The following is a 19,541-nucleotide window of genomic DNA, read 5'->3' as shown; positions in this document are numbered from 1 at the left end:
GCCAGGAATGCCTCACCATTGCCAGGAATGCAGCACCATTGCCAGGAATGCCTCACCATTTCCAGGAATGCAACACCATTGCCAGGAATGCCTCACCATTTCCAGGAATGCAGCACCATTGCCAGGAATGCCTCACCATTGCCAGGAACACAGCACTATTACCAGGAACGCAGCACCATTGCCAGGAACGCAGCACCATTGCCAGGAACGCACTGACGAGCGCCAAAGGAGAATCTCCTGTTTACACAGCGGCCTCTTTAATAGAAAGTCCCGCCTCCTTTGATGGACAGAACAGTCGTCCAATGGCAGTGCAGGAGACAGACTTCCTATTACAGAGGCTGCCCGTAAACAGTAAATTCTCCTGTGTATGGCGCTCGGTCCTGTCCTCCCTGTACCTTCCGAAGCATATATATCTTTTGTGGCCCCGGCGCTGGGAGGCCACAAAAGATATGTATGTCCAAATAACCAGGCAGGCCGTTCAAAACCGGGCCGGGCCAGACTTTGGACATGCCTGCCATAGAGGGACATTATCCCTGTATGGTATGATGGGGAGGCTGGAGTTTGACCACAGCCAGTAACTTAAAACCCCTTTCACACCTAGGTATTTTTCAGGCATTTTAGCGCTAAAAATAGTGCCTGTAAAGCGCCTGAAAACTGCCTCTTCAGTGCTTTCACACGAGGGCTATGCTATTGCAGGAACATTAGGAAAGGTCTCGCAAGCAGCATCTTTGGGGTGGTGTGGTAGTGCTGTATACACCACTTCTAAACCACCCCAGACCCATTGGAATGAATTGGTAGCGCTGGCAAATCGCCTGCAAAGCGCTTTGGCAGCACCGCAAAACGGCTGTTTTTAACCCTTTCTTCAGCCGCTAGCAGGAGTTAAAAGCGCAAACATCTATGCATTTATTATTTTTTAACAAAAAGTTGAACAAAGGCACTTGGGTACATAAATGGATGGTTTTATGTACATATATGAGTGTTTGTGTGTATATGTGTGTATATGTGTAAAATAAATATATACAGCAGGGCTCGACAAACCCCGGGAGCCAGGTCGCATTTGCGACTAGAATTAGCGACCTGGCGCCTTGGGCGACACAGCTGGGGGGTATCCTATCTCCGTGCATGAACCCCCCCCCCAGCGTGATTGCGTTGGGCCGCGCCGCCGCCGGCCGCTAATTGAGGTAATTGAGGCCGTGGCTTTCAGGCCTTCTGTGGTCCTATGCTTCCTTCTGGAATCTGGCGCCCTCTTGTGGTGGCTATTGGTGTACCCCTAGCCATTCACCTGGTGAAAAAAATGTAAATAAAAGACAACACAAGGTTTTAAAATAATTTATTGCACAGCTCCGGGGATCTTCTTCCGTCTTGGGGGTCTTCTTCCGTCTTGGGGGTCTTCTCACGGGACTCCTCTGTTATCTTCTGCTAGCTCTTTTACTAGCGGAGGAGCCCGGCTTTCTTCTTCGTCCCTGCCGCCGTCCGGGGGTCTTCTTCCGACTTCGGGGGTCTTGTCCCCCTCTTCGGGGTCTTGTCCCCCTCTTTGGTTCTTCTTGCCGAGCCTCCGCTTTCTTCTCCCAGCTCTTTTACAATCGGTGGCCCGGTCTTCTGTTGCGCTGCCGCCGCCGCCTTCTCTTCTCTTCTCTTCTTCTTCTCTTCTTCCTTGAGATGTTGACTCAACGCTCTCTCTGGCCGCAATGACAGGGACGCGTTGTGCGGCGACTTATATAGGGACAATGGGCGGGGTCACCGGGTGATGTCCCTGCCCCTTATGATGTCACAGTCCCAGAGGATGCCGGGACTGTGACATCATAAGGGGCGGGGACATCCCCCAGTGACCCCGCCCATTGTCCCTATATAAGTCGCCGCACAACGCGTCTCTGTCATTGCGACCAGAGAGACCGTCGACTCAACATCTCAAGGAAGAAGAAGAGAAGGCGGCGACAGAAATAATAAAAAGAAAGAAATAATAAAAAAAAAACTACTGACACTGTCCACTGTCCTACTGACACCAATCTCTGCCCTACTGACATGTCCACTACTCTACTGACTGACACCATCCACTGCTGTAATGACACCGTCCTCTGTTCTACTGACATGGTGGGGGTTATTTACAAAAGGCAAATCCACTTTGCACTATAAGTGCAAAGTTCACTTGAAATTGCACTGAAAGTGCACTTGGAGGTGCAGTCGCTGTAAATCTGAGGATCTGTAGATCTGAAATGAGGGGAAGCTCTGCTGATTTTATCATCCAATGATGTGCAAGCTAAAATGCTGTTTTTTTATTTTCCTTGCATGTCCCCCTCAGATTTATAGCGACTGCACTTTCAGTGCAATTTCAAATGCACTTTGAACTTGTAGTTTGCACTTGTAGTGCAAAGTGGATTTGCCTTCAGTAAATAACTCCCAGTGTGTTTGAGCTTTGGGATGCACAACCTAATGCATTAGGGTGAGCACACATATGGTACAGAGGGAGTGATTTCACAGGGACAGGAAGGCAGCCTTTTTAGTGATTTTGCAACTGATAATTTGCCTCTAGGGGAAGTGTTGCCCACCTGACATCAACCTATGGAAAACAGGAGCATTTCCATACAATGTTTAAAGCTTACCACGCACACAACAATCTGGTTGTACAGTCACACCATGCGTTAACATTGCATTGCAATGGCTTGTGTTTTTTCGTAATGTGTTGGTGTGTGCGTCTTACATGCATTGCGTTTCTTTGGTGTTTTCGTGCGTTCATTTTTCCTTTGCGTTGCATTGCGCTTATGCACATCTGTGAGCATGTGAACGCATTATGCCCAAAAAAGTAGTGCATACTGTACTTTCTTGAGCAAATGCAACAAACCACTGGTGTGAGCTACATTCATAGGGAACCATTCTTTTTTTTTGGTTGTCATGCATTGGGAATGCGTTCGCAAATGCACCCTAGCGAATCTGGTGTGAATGAACCTGGAGATCTGTCAAGTATGTAGTGCAAGGTCTTGCCTGATTGGATACAGATTGATTGGATAGATTAGATAGATCTTAATTACATAGTTATGGTAGATCTAAAGGTGTTTGTACAGTGATTGTGCGGCCAGAATGTACAGGCATACCCCACTTTTAAGTACACAATGGGTTTTATTTACTAAAGCTGGAAAGTGCAAAATCAGGCTCACTTCTGCAAAGAAACCAATGAGTTTCTAACATCAGCTTGTTCAATTAATCTTTGGTAATAAAACCTGGAAGCTCATTGGTTTCTATGCAGAAGTGAGTCTGATTTTGTACTTTCCAGCTTTAGTAAATAAACCCCATTGTGTAATTAAAAGTGGGGTATGCCTGTAATGTGAATGGCGACCCTAAGGGCAAAACTTAAAAACCTGGTAAAGTCTCTGAAAAGCTTAGACACTAGAAATAAAGCTGCATGCACACCCGTCAGAGTTCTGCCTGTACAAAGTGAACTGTGAAAAGTTCAATAAGATTGTGCAGAGCAATGTTGGTGTAGGTCGCCCCTCCCAGTCCGGGTCAGCTGCACTCCCTCCCTTTTCTCAGTTCCCTATTCCAGCATGTCTTGTTGTGTTCTCTAGTTATATAAAGGCAGGCCTTACACTGTCAGCTGATTTCTCCAGTGTCTGTCTGTACTATCCCTACCATGGCCCCAATGCCCTCCTTGTTGCTGCTGCTGCTCTGGGGCTCCTTCTCCTTCACACTGCAGGACTGGGCAGCCCCACGTTATAATGTCAGCCTGGACCTGCCACCCGAGCAACGCTGGAAGGCAATACTCTCACATTACAACCAAACCTACCTCAAAGAGAGCATGGAATTTGTCTACAAGTAAGTTTTTCATTTGGAAACTCCTGTAACGTGTCACTGTTGCTTTTAGCGTCTAGAAATTCAATAGACGTAATGAGGTATTAAACGCAAAAACAAAAATGTATTATATTGCAGCTTATCAATTCTTAGATGTGGTAGCTGCCTTTTTTTTTTTTTTCCTCCTTTTTTTTTCGCCTGGTGATCTGGCCAAGAAGATAGTTATTTTTCAGCTTTCAGACTAAGCTATCCAGCAAAAGTGTCAGTTAGAGGGTTGCTACAAACCATTAAAAGTGGATCTAAACCCATAATTGTAACAGTTTTCCAAAGCAGTTATATTTATGGCATGCCGTGAATACCTGTCACAGGTAAGCTGTGTATGCACACATGGGGGGGATTTTCTAAAACTGGAGAGTGCAAAATCTGGTGCAGCTCTGCATGGAAACCAATCAGCTTCCAGTTTTTTTTTGTCAAAGCTTAAAGTAAAGTTCTTCCCACATTACAAACTGCCCCATTCAGATCTTTTTTGCAGGCTAAAAACATATTGGCATTTTTTTTTTCCTTTTGATTTACCTTCTTTTTAATGCCTTATTTGTTTTCTTCCTGTATCCCTCGCCGCAGCGAGGTTCGTCATTCCGGTGTCGCATTGGCACCTGGGAGTTGAGTGTCATTAATCTCAGGAGTCAATGGGCATTGCCATCGTCATCATCGCTATGGAAACCCATCCGACATGCAGTGGGGCCAGCCAATATCACACTGCACATGCACGAGATTGGGAGGTGTATGCTGGGTAGCCAGCATGCACATAATCCCGCAAGATAGACACAGAGGCTTCACATGCCCACACTCTAGATGGCCGCGATGTACAGAAAAAGAAAAAAGTACGTTTTAAATGCTGCACAAAAACAGAACAGAGGACAGTTATGAAGATATCTAAATGTAAACGAACAAGCGGTGACTATACCAGGGCTACTTTTATCTGAAAAAAAACAAAAAACGTCCGGAACTCAGCTTTAAAGTGGTTGTAAAGGCAGAAGTTTTCTTTATCTTAATGCATTCTATGCATTAACCTCCCTGGCGGTATGATTATTTCATATTTTTGGTGCTGAAAGCGGTACAATTATTTTGAATGGAAATTTGGCGTTTTATATTGTAGGCCTGTAATACTTAGGAATAACTCACTTAAATCTGTTTAAACCAGAGTCTAGCAGACATCCCGGGTATGATAAAGTTTGAAAAATGAATCATAAATTATAATATAATAAATAACTATAAATAATTATAACAAATAATAATATAATAATAATAAAAATTATTCAATAATGTAATCAAATCAAAAACACAGAAATTTGCTCAGTTGCAGAATTGTCGTTAGATTTAGTGTTTGATGACGGATCTCCCCACAAATCACTATCGCTCAATTCTGCAAGTGATTATTATTTATTATCGCTGTTTTCTAGCTGGTCTAAAACCACCTTTGACATAAAGGGACACTTTTTGGTTGCTATGGACAATCTCCAAATTCCAGGCAGAAAAAAACAGTATTTATAATATAAAAGTGCATGCAGGGCACTGGACAGACCACTAGGGACAAAGGGGGTGTGTATTTTTTTTTATACAGTACTGTAATCTGTAAGATCCCCATTCTGTCAGGGGACATCATGGCGATCTGCTGTTCCTAGTGATCAGGAACAGCGATCTCTGTTGTGTTCCAGTAAGCCCATCCCCGATACAGTTAGAACACACCCAGGGAACACAGTTAACCCCTTGATCACCCCCTAGTGTTAACCCCTTCCCTGCCAGTGTCATTTGTGCATTGATCAGTGCATTCTTATGGCACTGATCAATGTAATAATGTAACTGCTTCCCAAAAAGTGTCACTACATGTCAGATTTGTCCGCCGCAATGTCGCAGTACTGCTAAAAATCGCAGATTGCCACCATTATCAGTAAAAACATAAAAAAAAAAAAAAGTCCATAAATCTATCCCCTATTTTGTAGATTTTATAACTTTTGCGCAAACCAATCAATATATACTTATTATGTTTTTTTTTTTTTTTTTTTTACCAAAAATATTTAGCAGAATACATATTGGTCTAAACTGATGAATAAATTTGTTTATTTATATATTTTGTTTTATATATATATTTTTTGGATATGCATTATAAAAGAAAGTAAAAAATATTGTTTTTTAAAAAAAAAAAATGTCAGTCTTTTTTTGTTTATAGAGTAAAAATTAAAAACTGCAGAGGTCACCAAATACCACCAAAAGAAAGCTCTATTTGTGTGAAAAAAAGGACATAAATTTTGTTTGGGTACAACCTCGCGCAATTGTCAGTTAAAGTAACGCAGTGCCGTATCGCAAAAAATGGCCTGGGGATAAGTTAAGGGGTAAAAACCTTCCGGGGCTGAAGTGGTTACAGTAGAACTATAGGTAAAAAAATATTTTTTTTTTTGAATAGAGTAATGGAAGGTTATAAGCCCTGTCAGTTTATTTTTTTGCCATTTACATCCCATTGGGGAGATTTCCCTTCACTTCCTGTCCCATAGCCAAAACTGGAAGTGAGAAGAAATCTCTGGAAATTAAGGGAATTACTTGAACGAGGCCTAAGCTCGGTTCACACTGCCCGACCTACAGTACGACTTTGCCAGGCGACTTCAGCATGACGCAACTCTGAAGCAACTTCACTTAAGAGGTTCAAACTTTTTTTTTTTTTCTCTTCTCTGTGTGTATGGCGGTATGTCGGATGTTAGTAAAGGTAGTATATATTGAGAGGGTTTTATGTATGATGATGTAAATGAACCAGTATGTATTATGGTTAATAAAAAAAAAAAAAATAATAATAAAAAGATTTGAAAACAAACTTGAAGGGGACTTCAATTAAAGTCTATGGGCACACGTTGGATAGAAATCACCTTGAAGTAGTACAGGAACCTTGGAACTTGGAGAGACTTCAGTAGTGCTAATTAAGACCGCTCTCATTGACTAAAATGGGATTTCACATGTCATGTAACTTGGAGTCTCACAAGCCGGATCCCAAATCGCAGCAGTGTGAACTGATCCTTATGGACACACAGAGCAGGGCTTGGGTGGCGGTCGATGTATTTTTTTTTTTTTTTTTTTGGGGGGCGAAGCAAACAACCACCCTCCCCCGTTGGTTGGTTGGTCAACGGCAACCCTCTCCCCCCAGGCACTTACTCCATCTAGGTGGCGGCCAGGTTGCGGGCTCCTACGGGCAGCGGGGGGTTGTGGGCAGCCGTGCCTGTGTCCTCTACTCGTTAGCTTCAGTGGTGGGCAGCAGGTGGGTTGTGGGCAGGGGCTCCTGTGTCCTCTCGTCTTTCGGTGGCAGGCAGCGTGCCGCTTGTGTCCTCTCTTCCTTGGTGCCGGGCAGCGGGAGGGTTGCAGGCCGCGGGTCCTGTGTCCTCTTCTCCTCAGCTTCAGCGGCTTCCGTTGTGCGCCTCCTCCCTCCTCCTGCAAGGCATCCAGTAAATCACCTGTCCTTTCAGCCAATTGGGTGACAAGTCTCAAGACCCACTCCCTGATTGGCCGGGAGGAGGATCAGTGTGGCGATAGTGAATATTCATTCGCTATTGTAACACAACTGGGTGGGATTCGGGCGCAGTGCTCTGTGCTCCGAGCCCACCCTTTTTTGAAGCCTATTAGAGAATCTGGCTCTAATCACGTGCTTCACAAAAACATACATGCGCCATTGTAATCCATGAGTCTGGCACCCTGTATGTAGATCAGGGGGCTGGACGCATGGATAGGGGGGACAGCACCCATGCGCCCCTAATGGATGGGCCACCACCAGTAGTGAGCATGCACAAGCTTCCCACTTAACAAGCAGCTTGCTATGTGGGCAGTTGGCGGGGGGGATGGAGCCAGAAGCGCCAGAAGGGGAACCCAGAAGAGGAGGATTGGGGCTGCTCTGTACAAAACCATTGCACGGAGCAGGTAAGTATAACGTTAGTTATTTTAATGAAATAAAAAATAACGTTTTACAATCACTTTAATACAACTGTATTGCTAAAGCATTTTTTGTTATGTGGTGTGTTAAGTCTATATATTTAAAATGACAAACTCTGTACAGAACCAATTAATGTATGTTTCAAAAGTTTGTGATGTTTTCTTTTTTACTGCTAGACACACTTTAAGCAAAATGATGAGATGGCAATGCAAGTAAATGTGGAAATGTGTGACTTTCGTATAATTTCCCTGACTGTTAAAGATGGGAAATCTCTTATCTAATTGTGTACATCTGTATTGCAGATCATCAATACCAAAATGGGTCCAAGCCATCCTCCTACCTCTGGCAGAAATTGACTTAATATTCTTAGTCCGGGAACCCTATGCTGGTGAGATAAGAGGAATAGCTAGAACACTTGGAACCAGTGTTGGATATATACTGGGTGTAAACCTCGCCTATGAAGCTACAGCGTAAGTAGCACTGTAAAGGCCCCTAATGAAATATTGTCTTGTTTCTTTAAATAAATAAATTAAATAATAATAGTATACTCTCCAGCAACAGGGTTGCTGTTTGTGTTGTTTCCTTGACAGCTGGATGAGCAAGTCAACACACTTTTGTTGATAAAAACCACTAGACAGCTTTTGTTGTCTGATTTCCTTTAGATTTACCAAATCCATGTAGTGCAAGGCCCTGCCTGACTGCTTACAAATTGAAACTCTTATGCCGCGTACACACGACAGTGAATGGCAGACTAGGTCCGACGGTCTTCTCGACGGACTTTCCGAGCAAACGGACTAAGTTCGGAAGTCCGTTCGTTTTTTAACGTGATGACGTACGACGGGACTAAGAAAGGAAGTTCAATAGCCAGTAGCCTATAGCTTCCCTTGCGTCGTATTTGGTCTGTCGGACCAGCATACAGACGAACCGCTTTCCCGATAGGAATTGAGTCCGTCGGACAGAAGATTTGAAACATGTCCTATTTCTAGGTCCGTCTGATTTTTTTAAACGAAATGAAAAACTAAATCGGATTAGCCCACACACGATCGGTCTGATTCCGTCGGACCTAGGGCGTCCCTGGATGTCCTCCTGTGCGGCAGCGCGCAGAGGGGAACTTCTGTGTTGGCTGTGTTGGCCAATCACAGATTGTGCTAAATAGCCACTCACAGTGGCCATTTAGCACTCGAAAGGCGTGTCCAATGTGAGGTGATCTCATATGTAAACATATGAGATCATCTCTCATCGCCAGCTCTCCCTCCTCACATAGAGACAGCGTGTGAGGAGGGAGAGCTTCCATGCTGCAGTGGGAGTGAAAAAAAAACAGTGAACACTAACACAACACAGTGCCATCTGTCCCCAGTGCCACCTATTAGTGCCATCTGCCCCCAGTGCCACCTGTCCACAGTGCCAGCTGTCAGTGCCATCTGTCCCCAGTGTCACCTGTCATTGCCATCTGTCCCCAGTGCCACCTATCAGTGTCACATGTCATCAGTGCCATCTGTTCAGTGCCACCTGTCAGTGTCACGTGCCATCTGTCATCAGTGCCACGTATCAGTGCCACATATTTGTGCCATCTGTCATCAGTGTCATGTGTCATTAGTGCCATCTGTCATCAGTGTCATGTGCCATTAGTGGCACGTATCAGAGCCATCTGTCATCAGTGCCACATCAGTGTCACGTGTCATTGTCCTGGTGCTCCAGGGCCTTCAAAAGTGTAATAGGTAGTCAACAAGTTAGATGTGTAATTTATGCTCCTAGAACACCTGATGGTGCTCCCTGCATGTTTGTCCTCTCTATGCGGCCAGGCTGTGAAAGTCTCACACATGTGGTATCGTGATACTCAGGAGGAGTAGCATAATGTATTTTGGGGCGTTATTTGTGGTATACACATGCCATGTGAGAGAAATAACCTATTACAATGACAATTTTGTGGGAAAAAAAATCTTCATTTTGCAAAGAATTGTGGGAAAAAATGACAAGATCAAAAACCTCACCATGCCTCTTACTAAATACCTTGGAATGTCTACTTTCCAAAAAGGGGTCAGTTGAGGGGTAATTGTAATTTCCTGGCTTGTTTGTTTGTCTCAAGAAATGAGATAGGCCACCAGTACATCAGGTGTGCTAAATTTTTTATGATTTGCACCACAGCTTGTAGACTCTCTAACTTTCACAAAGACCAAATAATATCCACTAATTTGGGTTATTTTTACCAAAGATATGTAGCAGTATAAATTGTGGCCAAAATTCATGAAGAAAAATTATAATTTGGAAATTTTCTCATAGAAACAATGAAAAATGCATTTCTTTTCAAAATTTTCAGTCTTTTTTCATTTATAACGCAAAAAATAAAAAACCCAGAGGTGATCAAATACCACCAAAAGAAATCTCTATTTGTATGAAAAAAAGGACAAAATTCATTTGGGTAGAGTATTACATGACTGAGTAATTGTCATTCAAAGTGAGAGCACCGAAAGCTGAAAATTGGTGTGGGCAGGAGGGGCAAGTGGTTAAGAAACAATCACATTCCCTCTGTGTTCATATGCATAAGAGCTGGGGGAGGAGAAGCACGCTGGGCTTCCCAGTGAATAGCTGTGCAGTGGTGGTGTGACAGGTCATTGGAGGAGAGCAGGCTGAGTTCCCAGCAGAGGGAGAGAACTGACTACGTGTGGTCAGTTTTTAATAGGAAGGCAGAGGGACTGGCAGGAACACCAGTGATTTCACATAAAGGAAGCATACAAAGAGAACAGGATACTTTCTCATACAAGTACATGGTACAGCAGGCACATATCAGGAATAAGAAGTGTTGGGGTAAAAAACTCTTTAAAGTGTTTGAATTGTTCTCCTCATATGTCACCATGCCAGCAACCTAGGTTGGCCATGTACTGTATGTTCTGTTAGTGAAGCCTTCATATCAGTTAGACTTAGCTATTACGAATATTAGGATGTCTTGTCCCTGAAAATTAAATTTTTATTAAAGTGATTGTTAAGTCAACAGTTTGGATTTTCTCATAGTTTGGACTTGTTTACATCTGCTTCACTCTGTGGATCAAGGGCAGCTGGACAGGGGTATACACGTACTGAAGCAGTGATGCTTTGCTGCAAAAATGTTTCCCCTATCCTGTTCAGCCAGCCACACCACTGTCTATTCCACATAATACCACAGTATATTAAAGTGAATGGGGCTGTGCCACAATGGTAAAACAAACCCTTGGCTGAGAGTTGCGAGGTGGTCCCATTCACTTCAATATACTCTATTAGGTGGTGGTACTTCCCATCAAACATGTCACGGGGATCATTTTTGCTGCAAAACATTGAGACTGCAGCATGTGTATACCCTTGTCCATTTGCATTTGCAGCTTAAGGAGGGTCAGTTTGCGGAGGGGGGGGGGGGGCAGTAAAAACACAGCTAAACTGCCTATTTTTACCGACCCACCAAATGCAAGTGTGAACTAAGCCTTTCAGTCCCTTTGACAAAAAAAATTAGGGCAATTAGGGGTCAATTCACTAACGGCTACTGTAAATATTGCATAAAATACATGCGGTAAGCGCAGTCCAATTCGCAAACGGAACAGAGAGTAAAAAAAGACGATATTTATAACTAGGGTTTTGCTGGAAGCATCACATGCGGTATTTGTCAGAAATAGCAATGGGGGTCCTCCCCAATAGCTGGTTGCAAAAGAGCGGGCCGGGAAGCCAGTCACCACGACCTTAACAACAGATGACTCATCTGAATGTAAAGAAAACATGCCGGCAATTAAAAATGATGATGATATTTATGGTATCTTCATCCGCATTGGAGCATGCTGGGGCAGTGGCGTCACAAGAGGCAGGGCCACCCAGTGACCTCACTAGGTGACTCCTCCTCTTAGCTATTTGAGTACTGTCAGACGGCAGAGCAGGTAGGAGGCGAGAGCCTTCGTTGGGGCCAGAGTTTTTTTTTACTTTTTTCAGGATGCCTTTTTTTTTTTTTTTTTATAAAAAGACTTGTCAAAAACTGTGTTGTGTTTTTTATTTTTACTTTTTTACACTTTTTTTGGTGAATGAGTAGCGGTACAATGTACCTCTACCCATTCACATGAGGAGCAGGATCTGGGGCCTCCTTGTTAAAAACGGCTTACGGTTCTGATAAGCCCACAGACCCCCAGAACCACTGGTCAAGGTGGTGGGAAGAGGCCCTTGTCCCCTTCATCATGGGCACAAGGTGCTTTGGGGTGGAAGGGGGTCGTCCCCTTGCCTTCCTGACCTGCTGGGCTGCATGCTCGGATAAGGGTCTGGTATGGATTTTGGTCCTACTGTTTTTTTTTTGTTTTGTTTTTTATTTTGCCATGGCCCTTAAAATCTATACCAGACTCAAAGGGCCTGGTAGGAATTGGGGGGGAGGGAACCTCACACTGCTTTTTTTTGTTTTTTTCATTAATTTTAATAGCCGGAATGTTTTCTTTACATTCAGCTGTCAGAGGGGAATGAGTCATCTGTTTTCTCAAGGATGCGGCGGCTGGCTTCCTAGTCTGCTCCTTAGCAACCAGCCCAATGCAATAAATTACTGCATGCAAATATGTGGTAATTATCGCAATATCAAAACTTTACCACAGTAGTTATTTACCGCACAATTCTTAGGGAATTGAACATTTGAACAAATGTCTCCGCATGCGCTATTTTACCGCATTTTTTTTTCAGCGTTATTAACTCTTAGTGAATTGACCCCATAGAGAAAATGAAGCTCCCATAGAGCAATAAAAACCTGACGGAGATTCATACTTCCCCTATTGTACTCAAAACAAATAAAAATGTTTGGTATTTGATAAAGCATACCCCCTAACTTATTGAAATGGGAACGAGGGACACCTATTAGCAAAATTGTGTAGGCATAGGACACTAAATTTACAAATGCAGCAATTTAGACATTCGATGAAAGGTTTAGCACTGAGAAACACCTTTTTGAAAGAGAAAAAGTGCATTTTAGATACAGCTATATAGATCAGACCAAAATAAGGGCCAAATGAGGAGGAAAGAGGGACATTGGGGGTTATTTGCGAAAGGCAAATCCACTTTGCACTGAAAGTGCACTTGGAAGTGCAGTCGCTCTAAATCTGAGGGGAAGCTCTCATGGGCGTCCGCAGAACTTTTTCCAAGAGGGGACATCATTTTAAGGCCACTCATTCTCCACCTCTTTTCGACAATCTCATGAAAATCTTTCCACTGGTAATACATATGTGTTATATAACAGATAATTCATCTTCACTTTGTATTGGAAGTTACTCTGGCGGCTGTGTTCCATGCCCATATAGCCTAGAGAATGTACATCTTTTTACATTGCAATACATCTGTTGTGGCCATATTTTGTTCTCATACTGTCACTGTATAGGCTGTGAAATCACATAGGGCTTTATGTGTGTATATATATATATATATATATATATATATATATATATATATATATATATATATATATATATATATATATATATATATATATTCAAATTCCAGTTAATAGTGGTAAGTGATCAATCATCAAGGGGGACCCCAGAAACTCAGAACGTGGGGGGTGGGCACCTTCTGCAGAAAGAATACTCTAAGGTAAGGGGGGTGGGTTACTAATATAAGGAGAAAACCCTTTATATCAGTGCCCCTTACATTATCGTATTCACTCCCCCCTTACATCAGTGACCCCTGACTGGCCTGGCGGTGCTGTCACTGACCTCCTCTCAGGTACACTGTGCAGGGCTCAGTCAGTCGGCTCCAGCTTGGCGGCTCTGGTTTTAGCCTATAGTCTCCTCTCCACAGTCCACACAAGTCTGACTTCTCACATGACCCCCATCTCGGCGGTGCTCCCACTCTTGACTCCTCTCCAGACTCCCTCAGAGACTGCAGACATGCTACAGGAGATGGTCAGAGACTGCAGACTTGATGCAAGAGCTCAACGCAGCCTCACCAGTGCCCATCAAATGCAGCCTCAATGTGCCCACCAATGCAGCCTCACTGTGTCCATCAAATGCAGCCTCACTGTGTCCATCAAATGCAGCCTCACTGTGTCCATCAAATGCAGCCTCACTGTGTCCATCAAATGCAGCCTCACTGTGTCCATCAAATGCAGCCTCACTGTGTCCATCAAATGCAGCCTCACTGTGTCCATCAAATGCAGCATCAGTGTGTCCATCAAATTCAGCCTCAGTGTGTCCATCAAATGCAGCCTCACTGTGCCATGAATGCAGTCTCACTGTGCCCATCATTGCAGCTCCTCCTGTGCCCCATGTCCCAGTCTGCAGTCCCGGTGGGAAGGTGTGTTGTTGATGCTCGGTACGGTACCTTGCATGCCAGCAGGATATACATGACGGCCAGCAGCAGGCAGGGTCTGTTCTCGTTTTGGATGGGGACGGTGCTCCTTTCAGAGGATCTGTCTGCTGTGAGATGGAGTGGTCCCTGGCCACCTGCACCAGCCGTCCTCATTTTCCGGCCCCAGTCAGCCTGCCCTCTGGTCCTGGGGAAGTGGAGAGCACTGGGTGGTAGTTGGAGAGAAGGCCGAGCAAAGAGTACTGGCGGGGTTGGAGAACACATGGGTGGGGGCAAAGAGCGAGGGGGAGTGGAGATCACAGGGGTGGGGAGTGGAGAGCGCTGGGGGGGAACTTGGGAGCACTGGGGGGGCCAATAAGAACAGGGGTAGAGAGCACGGTAGGCTGAGAGCACTGGGGGGGGGCTAAGAGTGTGGGGTGGTGAAGAGCACTGGGGGGGGCAGAAAAACAGGGGTGGAGAGCACGGGGGCTGGAGAGTACTGGGGAGTACAAAGAGCAGGGGGGAGTGGAGAGCAATGGGGGGGAGCTTGAGAGCACCAGTGGGGTCCAGAAAGAACAGGGGTGGAAAGCTGGGGGACTGGAGAGCACTATGGGGGGTGGAGAGCACATGGGTGGGGGCAAAATGCAGGGGGAGTGGAGAGTACAGGGGTAGGAAGTGGAGAGTGCTGGGGGGAGCCAAAAATAACAGGGGTGGAGAGCACGGAGGGTAGAGAGCACTGGGGGGGAGGGCTGGAGAGCACCGGGGGGCAGAAAGAACAGGGGTGGGGAGAATGGGGGGCTGGAGAGCACTGGGGTGGGGGCTGGAGAGTGATGGGGAGAGCTGAAGAGCACTGGGGGGAGAAAGAACTGGGGGGAGTGGAGAGCACTGGGGGAGAGCACTGGGGGGGGGGAAGAACAGGGGGAGAGGAGAGCACTAGGGGGAGGAGAGCACTGGGGGGAGTGGAGGGCACTGGAGGGAGAACAGGGGGGAGAGCATCGGGGAGGAGAACGGGGGGAGAGCACGGAGGGGAGAGGACTGGGGGAGTGGAGAGCACTGTGGGGGGGAACAGTGAGGGAAGCACTGGGTGGAGTTGAGAGCACTGGGGGGAACAGGGGGGAGAGCACTGTGGGGGAACGCGGGGGAGAGCACTGGGATGGTGGCTAGAGAAGGATGTGGAGAGCAGGGGGGCAGCAAGAACAGGAGAGGAGAAAACTGTGGGGGGGGGCAGGAGAGTGTGGTGGAGGAGAGCACTGGGGAGGACAAGGGGGAGAGCACTGGGGGGAGTGTAGAGCACTGGGGGGGGGGAGTGGAGAGCACTGTGGTGGGAAAACAGGGGGGAGAGCACTGGGGGGAGTGGGGAGACCGGGGGGAAGCACTGGGGGGGCACAGGGGGAGTGTAGAGCACTGGGATGGTGGCTAGAGAAGAATGGTGAGAGCTGGAGAGCAGGGGGGGCAGCAAGAACAGGGGAGGAGAGAACTGTGGGGGGGGGCAGGAGAGTGTGGTGGTGGAGAAGAGCACAGGGGGCAGGAGAGTGTGGTGGTGGAGGAGAGTACTGGGGGGGCAGGAGAGTGTGGTGGTGGAGGAGGAGAGCACTGGGGGGGGGGCAGGAGAGTGTGGTGGTGGAGGAGGAGAGCACTGGGGGGCAGGAGAGCGTGGTGGTGGAGGAGAGCACTGGGGGGGGGGGGCAGGAGAGTGTGGTGGTGGAGAAGAGCACTGGGGGGCAGGGGAGTGTGGTGGTGGAGGAGGAGAGCACTGGGGGGGCAGGAGAGTGTGGCGGTGGAGGACAGCACTGGGGGGGCAGGAGAGTGTGGTGGTGGAGGGACAGAGCACTGGGGGGGGGGGCAGGAGAGTGTGGTGGTGAAGCAGAGCACGGGGGGGGCATGAGAGTGTGTTGGTGGAGGAGAGCACTGGAGGGGGGGGCAGGAGAGTGTGGTGGTGGAGGAGAGCACTGGGGGGCAGGAGACTGTGGTGGTGGAGGAGAGCACTGGGGGGCAGGAGACTGTGGTGGTGGAGGAGAGCACTGGGGGGGCAGGAGAGTGTGGTGGTGGAGGACAGCACTGGGGGGGCAGGAGAGTGTGGTGGTGGAGCAGAGCACTGGGGGGGGCAGGAGAGTGTGGTGGTGGAGGAGAGCACTGGGGGGCAGGAGACTGTGGTGGTGGAGGAGAGCACTGGGGGGGCAGGAGAGTGTGGTGGTGGAGGAGAGCACTGGGGGGGGCAGGAGAGTGTGGTGGTGGAGCAGAGCACTGGGGGGCAGGAGACTGTGGTGGTGGAGGAGAGCACTGGGGGGCAGGAGACTGTGGTGGTGGAGGAGAGCACTGGGGGGGCAGGAGAGTGTGGTGGTGGAGGAGAGCACTGGGGGGGGCAGGAGAGTGTGGTGGTGGAGGAGAGCACTGGGGGGGGCAGGAGAGTGTGGTGGTGGAGCAGAGCACTGGGGGGCAGGAGAGTGTGGTGGTGGAGGAGAGCACTGGGGGGGGCAGGAGAGTGTGGTGGTGGAGAAGAGCATGGGGGGGCAGGAGAGTGTGGTGGTGGAGGAGAGCACTGGGGGGGGCAGGAGAGTGTGGTGGTGGAGGAGAGCACTGGGGGGGCAGGAGAGTGAGGTGGTGGAGCAGAGCATTGGGGGGGGCAGGAGAGTGTGGTGGTGGAGGAGAGCATGGGGGGGCAAGAGTGCGGTGGTGGAGGAGAGCACTGGGGGGCAGGAGAGTGTGGTGGTGGAGGAGAGCACTGGGGGGGGGCAGGAGAGTGTGGTGGTGGAGAAGAGCATGGGGGGGCAGGAGAGTGTGGTGGTGGAGGAGAGCACTGGGGGGGGGCAGGAGAGTGTGGTGGTGGAGGAGAGCACTGGGGGGGCAGGAGAGTGAGGTGGTGGAGCAGAGCATTGGGGGGGGGCAAGAGAGTGCGGTGGTGGAGGAGAGCACTGGGGGGCACAGGGCGGGCAGCCCCCCCCCCCCCTCAATCCTCCTATCCAGGCACACAGGGTGGGCTGTACGAACAGGCAAATCAAAAATGTTTTTTTGTGCGTTGCGCTGCTGGATTATATATGTCCTGGATGGGGGGAGTGAAGAAGGAAAAAAGAGGAGGGGGGGGGGGGAAACCTGCTATAGTTAGTGTGTATAGCGGATTTAGGGTTTTCAAGTCTGCTTTTCCACAGAGTTTTGCAATCCTTGCTGAATATGTCAGTAAATGTAGCAAAAGTAATAGGTAGCTGACAGGATCATAGGTTATAGTCCACAGTTAATAGTTGTGAAAATAGCCATAGAAAGGGGAGGATTTCTTTAGCACAGGCAGGTAGGCAGCATGTTCAAGGGTAGAAGGTACCTTGTAAAAGATATATAAACAGAAGAAAAACAGCGCCAATCTAAGTGCAGTATTTTTAGATCAGACATTTAATTTGTAAAGTTATACACTCACTCTCTACCAGAAAGTTTCAGGCACATCATGTTTTTAGAAAGGTCTCTGGGGGACATCGCAGGGCTCCCGAGGAGAAGTGGTTTCTCATTCGGCTGTGTCTCTCGTCCGGTGGCACCGGTGGTTCCCAGCGTCGCACGGCCCGATGTAGCAGCGTCAGGGAGGTCCGTTCGTTGGTACGTTGGGGGCGCACTGAGATGACGTTCCTTATGTACGAACAGGCATCTGCTCCTCTGGATCACAGCGCTGGATGGCTCTGTAACACAGCCCCCCCCCCCCCCCAGACCGGCTCATGTGATAGGCGGAACGTTGATTCTCTCTACTATCACACAAGCTTGGGGGGGGCGGGAATGTGTTACAGAGCGGCCGCTGAACACAGCCATCCAGCGCTGTGATTCAGAGGAGAGAGCAGAGGATGCAGCCGCCAGCGGACTCAGAAAAAAAAATGCAGCGTGGCGGCGGCTGCAACACCTTGGGGATTCCAGGGGGGGGCACTTGACCCCCCTTGCCCCCTGCTGCGGACGCCCATGGAAGCTCTGCTGATTTTATCATCCAATCACATGCAAGCTAAAATGCTTTTTTTAATTTTCCTTGCATGTCCCCCTCGGATCTAAAGCGACTTTACTTCCAAGTGCACTGGCAGTGCAAAGTGGATTTTCCTTTTGTAAATAACCCCCATTGTCCCAAATCAGGGACAGTCCCTCGAAATCAAGGACAGTTGGGAGCTATGGATAAAGTTTAATGAAAACAAAGCTGTTAACCTTTCAGCATTTTTAAAACCTGTGTACAGTGGTAGTACTATCTACGTCCAAGATTAACAAGATAACCCCAAAGATTAGAGTTTAAAGGGCAGGCTTTTATATTGGTGTGCTATTGTGGTAATGTAGGGTTCAAATTCCATGGTCTTTAGTTTTAATTTTTAAACCCTTAGGTGTTAAAGGTTATAGCATGTATATCATATACAGCGTACTGTGCATATCCCAGTACATATCCTAAACTAGAAAATATTTTTAGAAAACTAACTACCTATTAAAAACTGTACAGGTAATGGTTTTTGATGTTGACGTCAAAAGATATGCAGTACTTTAAAGTACTTTATCAACTGGTTGTAGTTTTTATTTAATGTGAATAATGTTATTAAAGAGGAGGTCCAGCCCCCCACGAAAAATGTAAAGTCTTTAGCTACAAATACTGCAGCTGCTGACTTTTAATATATGGACACTTACCTGTCCAGAGAGCCCACGATGTTGACATCCCAGCCGATCTTCGTATCGGCTGTCGGGTGCAGCTGACGCCATTCCTGGTAAGGGAACTCGGCAGTGAAGCCTTTCGGTTTGACAGCTGGTTCCCTACTGCGCATGCGCAAAGTGTGCTGCGCTTTCTAATTGGTCCGGCAGTGGAGGAAGGAGGAGGGGGCCGAACTTCTGGGAGACCGGGCTGTGGCCCGGTCTCCCAGAAGTGGGGATTGGTACTAGAGCTGCACGATTCTGGGGAAAAATGAGAATCACGATTCTTTTGCTTAGAATGAAGATCACGATTCTCAAAAAACTGTTTTATTTGAAAAATGTACAATCTCTGAGAGCATTAGGTTATGAAACCAAATGACAATACAATATTAAGTCCACTCCTCACAGGCTCACATGCCCCCCAATAGCCTGACTGTCATCTGCAAGGTCTGGGGAAGCAGACTGTGGTAATATTCATAATATGGGTACGGTAGCACTAGAAACTAGCAAGCTGACTCAAACAGACTGTGCTGGGTAATATTCATAATATATATAAGGGACAGTAGTTGTCGTCTTGCCGGTATTTTAAGTCCACTCCTCACAGGCTCACATGCCCCCCTTTAATAGCCTGACTATCATCTGCAAGCAAGGTCTGGGGGAGCTGACTGTGGTAATAGCCATGATATGGGTAGCTGACTCAGACTGTGGCTGCCAGTCACTGTTCCTGTGGTAATATTCATAATATATTATCAGGGACAGTGGTTGGTATTTTAGCTCCACTCCGGGTCCTCACATGCCCCCCTTTAATAGCCTGTCGAACTGTCAGGCTATTAAAGGGGGGCATGTGAAGAGTAGACTTAGAACACTGGCAACCACTGTCCCTTAATATATTATG

General features: G+C 47.3%; 1 protein-coding gene across 4 annotated transcripts in view; it reads left to right on the top strand.

Moving 5' to 3' along the window:
• Window positions 1–3,523: 3,523 nt before the first annotated feature.
• LOC143974779 (N-acylethanolamine-hydrolyzing acid amidase-like) overlaps window positions 3,524–19,541 on the top strand; it is a 55,920-nt gene continuing 39,902 nt past the window's right edge. For all 4 annotated transcript variants that reach the window (XM_077476512.1, XM_077476510.1, XM_077476509.1 and 1 more), the window contains exons 1-2: window positions 3,524–3,807; window positions 8,053–8,220. In XM_077476512.1, coding sequence (XP_077332638.1) covers window positions 3,626–3,807; window positions 8,053–8,220 — 350 coding nt within the window. In that variant the 5' untranslated portion in view covers window positions 3,524–3,625. The remainder of the gene's footprint in view (window positions 3,808–8,052; window positions 8,221–19,541) is intronic.

This window comes from Lithobates pipiens, unplaced genomic scaffold (assembly GCF_037356315.1).
Source record: "Lithobates pipiens isolate NorthernLeopardFrog02 unplaced genomic scaffold, aLitPip1_a1.2 Scaffold_13, whole genome shotgun sequence".
Lineage (NCBI taxonomy): Eukaryota > Metazoa > Chordata > Amphibia > Anura > Ranidae > Lithobates > Lithobates pipiens.
Note: the sequence above shows the minus strand (reverse complement) of the source record. Positions and strands in the feature narration are given on the sequence as shown.